The 6,736-nt window shown below is 41.2% G+C and overlaps 1 protein-coding gene across 1 annotated transcript in view; it reads left to right on the forward strand.

The window, feature by feature from the left end:
* Nucleotides 1–6,736, forward strand: part of PUS7 (pseudouridylate synthase 7 (putative)) — a 64,448-nt gene that overhangs the window by 35,623 nt on the left and 22,089 nt on the right. Inside the window, 1 exon segment of the mRNA XM_023519621.1 lies at nt 5,853–6,077. Coding sequence (XP_023375389.1) covers nt 5,853–6,077 — 225 coding nt within the window.

The raw sequence follows: 6,736 nt of genomic DNA on the forward strand, positions 1-6,736 counted from the left end.
AAAAAAAAAAAAAAAAAAAAAAGAACACAGAGAAATGTTAATGGTTTTTGATAGCAAAGCGTACTTGCCCTGCAGAAAGGTGGTACCAGTTACTACCTTTATTCTAGTTCCTCAGAATCTTTCCCAGTGAAGGGCTATGATTGGGGGGCTCAGGGGAATGGAAATCGTTAGCTCATTTGAGGGTCAAAAAATGGCATCTCATTATTTCATTTTGCATTTTATGATGTGAAGAGCCTGAATATTTAAAAAGACTGAGGACTTTTTCTTTCTTTTCTTGGTCAGCCAGCAGGTGTCATACTTGGTCAGGATGTTGCTCTGTCCTCACAGACTTTTGCTGCCTTCTTCATCTTCCTGTTGACACCTAAATGTTGGCCCTTTGAATGCACATAGCACTTATCTTGCGGATACAGGCTACCACCCTTAGTGTGACTAATGCATACTCGGGGGCCAGGCTGATTGCTCTTTTCCCGTGAGAACTAGCAAACAGGAGAAACATTGGTGGCACGAGGATTTAAATGATTGATGGATTGCTTAATCCTAGGGACTAGCACTAGCACCACTTCTTTGCAACTTCATATAACTCTAAAGCCACCTAGTGATTCAACAGGATCTCAGGCAGAACATTCTCATTCAGAGTGATTTGTTTCTTTTCCTGCCTGTTCCTGCCAGTCTCCTTTCTGAGCTCAGGCCAGTATTTGCCTGGCTTTGTTAATAAAGGTTTTTCATGCAGCATGCTGCTTAGATTGGCTCCTGATGTATAAAAGCAAGACTTTTCTGTTCCCTAGTTTCACTGAATTTTCTGTGAATTTACAAAGATTTTTATCTAGGATTATCACAGCCAAACTGTGAACAGTGTCACAAAGACATTGTCAGCTTCCTTCCGTCTTTTCTCAGGTAGCACCTGCACTAACAAGAACTGAGGAAAATTTTTTCTTTTTTTCTTTGTTGGTGGAATTCAGAAGTAGATATCGATTGTGTATTCAAGAATAGATCGTCTCAGTTAGGCATAAAAAGGAATGAAGTACTGACACATAACACCACATGAATAAATCTTAAAATCATTGCACTAAGAAGTCAAGCACAGCAAGTCACATATTATATGATTCCATGTATATGAGATGTCTAAAATAGAGAAGTGTATAGAAACAGAACATAAACTATTTTTTTTAATGAGACAGTCTCACTTTGTTGCCCTCAGTAGAGTACAGTGGTATCATAACTCACAGCAACCTCAAATTCTTGGGCTTAAGCAATTCTCTTGCCTCAGCCTCCTGAGTAGCTGGGAGTATAGGCTCCTGCCACAACACCAGGCTATTTTTAGAGATGGAGTCTTGCTCTTGCTTAGGCTGGTCTCGAACCTATGAGCTCAGGCAATCCACCTGCCTTGGCCTCCCAAAGTGCTAGGATTACAGGCATGAGCTACTGCACCCGGCCACACCTGGCTATTTTTTAGAGACCAGGTCTCACACTTGTTCAGGCTAATCTCAAACCTGTGACCACAGGTAGTCCACCTGCCTTGGCCTTCCATAGTGCTAGGATTACAGGTGTGAGCCATTGAGCCCGCCCTTGAAGAATGTAAATTAAAAGCAGCCTGGGGCGTTAGGGAGCGGGAATGGGAGAGTGCCTACTGACTAGCTATTGGGATGATGGAAATGTCCTGGAATTAGGTTGTGGTGACAGTTTCACAACATTGTGAATATGCTGATAATCACTGAAGTGTATACTTTATAACAGTTAAAATGGTAAATTGTATGTTCTTAATATTATCTCAAAATTTAAAAAAGGACAGAGCTGTCAGATTCTTCTATGGCATGATCCAGTGCAGTTTCCAGAATACTCTCTAGGACAGTCAGATTGCCTATTTGATTCCTTTTTGTTCTTGACTCTAAATTATTTTCTCAGTTTCTATAGCAGTAATTACTGACAAGAGAAGAGCTCTACCTTTCTATTTTATATTCAACCCTCTGCCTTCTAAATCCCTTGGGGTACAATTACTGGATTAGTTCATGCCCTTGGGTTCTTCCATTGTCCCCATATATCTGATGCCAAAAGCCTGGTGACTCTGAGCCTCTGGCCTACTTCTAGACTATGCCTGCTTCACAAACCCTGAGACTTTTTGGGTTTTGTTGTTTTCCTGGAGTTAGTTTGTTTGTTTATTTTTGAGACAGAATCTTGCTCTGTCATCGTGGCATGATCTTAGCTCACTGCAGCCTCAGACTGTTAGACTCAAGTAATACTCCTGCCTCAGCCTCCCGAGTAGCTGGGACTACAAGCATATGCCACCACAGCTGGCTAATTTTTCTATTTTTTTTGTAGAGACAGGATCTCAGTCTTGCTCAGGCTGGTCTCAAATTCCCAAGCTCCAGCAATTCCCCCACCTTGGCCTCCCAGAATATTAGGATTTATAGGTGTGGGCCACCAATCCTGGCCCACAACCCTGTTTGAAATTGTCCCTAGATTATGTTTGGCCCTTGGAATACAGGGAAGTGGAGTACAAGATTTGCCAATTTCCTGACTTCTCTGGCGAGCTGTCTGCATTTTATATTAACTAATAGGGTCCTGATGATTTTTTTCCTCTAAGAAAATTGGTCAAAGTGCTTCTGCACATATTGAACCAGGAAATAAACAGGCTGATTTATAATGCATCAGGGAATTGATTGTGTTTGGGAAGTACAGGGAAGTTTTTAATCAAAGAAAGAAGAATTCCATGAGATCAGCTGATAAACTGATATTACTATATTTTACCACGTATAATGCATTCCCATGTGTAATGTACACCCATAGTTTTGGCCCATATTTTCAGAAAAATAGCTCTGGAGAAAGTGGCTGACTCTTGGCTGGGAGAGACACATCTGGGGAGGATTAACACTCTCCTAGTAAACATCCACATGGCACCACCCTCCTGCAGCTGCCTGCTCTGTGAAGGCTGCCCCTTCCTCTCTCCCAGGAGCCCTTCTCTACCATGTTGGGCCAAGATGGCCATAGGCATGGCAGCAGGGCTGGAGTTTCTGAGGCTGCTTGGCCCATGACCAGCCAGGAGGGTCCTGATGGGTCTTCCAGTCCCCAATGCATAATCACAGCCTACCTCATCAACCCTGCCGCCGCCACCACCACTGATTTTGGCACTCAGGCTGGCTCCCACTGGGTTTTAGATCCTCCTGGACTCAAACCTTAGGCATCTGCAGCAGCCCCAGGGGCTGAGATAACAGGATGCTTGATCCCAAGAGTTTGAGGTTGCTGTGAGCTATGACGCCATAACTCTCAATCCCAGGGCAACTGAGTGAGACTGTCTCAAATATATATTATAAATAAACTCACAAAATGGGAGAATAGGAGGTAGTATTTGCAAAATGTGTGGTACAGGGTAGATATCCTTACTATGTAAAAACAGAATAATTTTTTTTTATTTTACTTTGGATCCTTTATACTCCCCAAACAGAACAATTTTAATAACCAAATAAAACAATAGGTAACAGGATGAACAAGCATGAAGAGTCAACACATGAAGAAATGTTTCACCTTACTTTAAGATACTGCAAATAAATACCAAGATAAAAATATCATTTTAACTCATCAGAAAAAGGTTTGCACTATGCTGTTGGTTAGGAGACAGAGACACAGAGATGAGACTTAGATACCTTGCTATTAATAGTGTGAACATAAACTGACAGAACCTCTGGAGGGCAGTAGCGATCATTTCACTTCAGCCTCCCCAAGTGCTCAGATTATAGCTGTGAGCCACCTCACCCAGCCTGGGGGTTAAGATTTCAAATATATCCTTTTCACTTCTAGGATTTGTCCCAGATATACACCTGTATAGGTGTACAAAGAAATACACACACACACACACACACACTATAGAATTGTTTGTAATAACAGAAGATTGGTAGCGATCTAAATGTCCACTAAAAAGGACCAATTAGATAAAAGGCTGGGTGTGGTGTCTGATACCTATAATCCTAGCACTTTGAGAAGTGAGTCAAGATGATGACTTGAGGCCAGGAGTTTGAAACCAGCCTGAACAAGAATGAGACCCCCCCCCATCCATACAAAAAAATTTTAAAAAATAGGAAAATTATCTGGGTATGGTGCTATAGTCCTAGCTACTTAAGAAGCTGATACAGGAAAATTGGTTGCGCTTAGGAGTTTGAGGTTACATAGAGCCGCTGCACTCCAGCCTGGTTAACAGAGCAAGACCCTGTCTCAAAAAAAAGAGAAAAAGGATATCATATCCATGCAAGATAGCAGCCACACCATCTTGTAGCTGTACAGAGAACAAGGCAGCTTCAGAAATACTGCAGGGATGAGGCAAATCTCTAACATGGCTTTTTAAGTGAAAAAAAAGATACTGAGTAATTTATAATGTATCAGATTTGTTTCTTAAAAGGGAGGACCTTGTCACATGGGTGTGTTCACTTTGTGAAAATTCATTAAGCTGAACATTTATGATTTGTGTATTTTTCTGTGTGTATATGCGTTGTATGTATATATGTGTATATATAAACCAAAATTGAGGAGACAATAGATATATATATATTTATATATATATGTAAAATGTTTTTGGAAGGAAATACAGGAGCTTAACATTGTCTGCCAATAGGGAGGGACACTGGGGAATAGAGATAGGACAGAGGTTTTTCAGTACTCTGTTTTTACAATTTTTTTTTTTTTTTTTTTGAGACAGAGCCTCAAGCTGTTGCCCTGGGTAGAGTGTCCTGGCATCACAGCTCACAGCAACCTCAAACTCCTGGGCTCAAGTGATTCTCCTGCCTCCGCCTCCTAAGTAGCTAGGACCACAGGTGCCTTCCACAACGCCCGGCTATTTTTTTTTTTATTGTAGCCATCATTGTTGTTTGGCTGGCCAGGCTGGATTCGAACCCGCCAGCTCAGGTGTATGTGGCTGGCACCTTAGCTGCTTGAGCCACAGGCTCAACTGATTGAGCCTTTACAAATATTATCTAATGGAGAAGGCAAGGAATTTTTATAGCATAGGAAATACTTATATTAAATGATAGCAGTAGAACACAGACTAGTGTGGTAGGAATCTGTATATATCTTTAAAGATATGTTTAAAAAATAATGAGAGGAAATACAAAGTTAGATGTCAGGAAAAAAGGTAGATTTTTTTTCTTTTTTCCGGATGAATCTATTATTTTTTCTTTCTTTTTTTTTTTTTTTTGGAGACAGAGTCTCACTATGTTGTCACCCTGGGTAGAGTGCTATGGCATCACAGCTCACAGCAACCTCAGGCTCTTGGGCTCAAGCAATTCTCTTGACTTAGCCTCCCAAGGAGCTGGCATTACAGGTGCCTGCCACAATGCCCAGCTATTTTGGGATTGTAGTTGTCATTGTTGTTGGGTAGGCCTGGGCTGAATTTCAACCTGCCAGCTTCAGTGTATGTGGCTGGCACCTGAGCTGAATCTGCTAATTTTCTTTTCCTTTCTCTTTTCTCTATTTTCCAAATTTTCTGTAATGAGTTTGCAGTATTTTCTGATAGACAAAAATATGACTAACCTCTTATTAAATGTTTGATGCCATTCTTTATAGTTATATAGACTTATTCTCTGTCTCCAACCTGTTTCTCACCCTTCTCTCAACAAAGTAGACCATTCCATGGATATTATTATTCTGTTACTGATCAGTATATAAATACAAGAGGTTTATGCATATAAAATGTGGCCAAGGTTATATCATTCCAACAGGGGCACATGTCATTATGCTGAAGAAGGAATCCTACCCCATCTACTGTGGTGCCTTTTCTTTGCTATTGGTCATAGCTGTAGTGTAGTCTTGTTTCCTATAGTAAGATGTCTTAATAGGTCATGATCCTCTTTCTATTTTTTTTTCCAAAGAATAACTGCACAAAGACTTGCCCACCTGAATAAGTGCTTGATGAACTTTAAGCTAGGGAATTTCAGCTATCAGAAAAACCCTCTGAAATTGGGAGAACTTCAAGGAAATCACTTCACTGTTGTTCTCAGGTAAAGTACTACAGGTAGGAATGCAGACCAGGAAGGGTCTGCCCAGGTCACCTGGAGTCAGTCTGTGTCAGTTGTTAACAAGGTCCAGGTTAGCTGGTACTGACAGGAATGGCAGCAAGGGAAGACAGAGCAAGGCCTGACTCCCGGGGATTTATCCTGACACCACACCTCTCTAAAAATTTAGCACAACCTTTGGAAAGACACAGTCTCCTTCAAATATTGTATTAAAAGACAAACCCTGTGATTCCACTTAGATAAAGTATGTAAAATAGGCAACTTCATGGACACACAAAGTAGGATAGAGGCTTCTGGGGAAAGGGATAGAGAGGGAAATGGACATTATTGTTTAATGGGTACAGAATTTCCATTTAGGAAGTAAAAAAGAATTTTAGGAAGTAGATAGTGGCAAAGGTTGCACAACATTGTGAAATTATTAATTGATTGAGACAGGATTTTGCTCCGTTACCTGGGCTAGAGTACAGTGGCATCTCATAACTCATTGTAGCCTTAAACTCTTGGGCTCAAGTGAACCTCTGTCTTAGCCTCCTGAGTAGCTGGAACTACAGGTGTGCACTACCATGCTCAGTCTATGATTGTATCTAATGCCACTGAATTATACACTTAAAAATTGCTAAAAAGGCTCGGCGCCTGTGGCTCAAGTAGTTAAGGTGCCAGCCACATACACCTAAGGTGACGGGTTCGAATCCAGCCCAGACCCGCCTAACAATGATGATGGCTGCAACCAAAAAATAGCC

This window comes from Otolemur garnettii, unplaced genomic scaffold (genome assembly GCF_000181295.1).
Source record: "Otolemur garnettii isolate 467f Iridium unplaced genomic scaffold, OtoGar3 scaffold00005, whole genome shotgun sequence".
Lineage (NCBI taxonomy): Eukaryota > Metazoa > Chordata > Mammalia > Primates > Galagidae > Otolemur > Otolemur garnettii.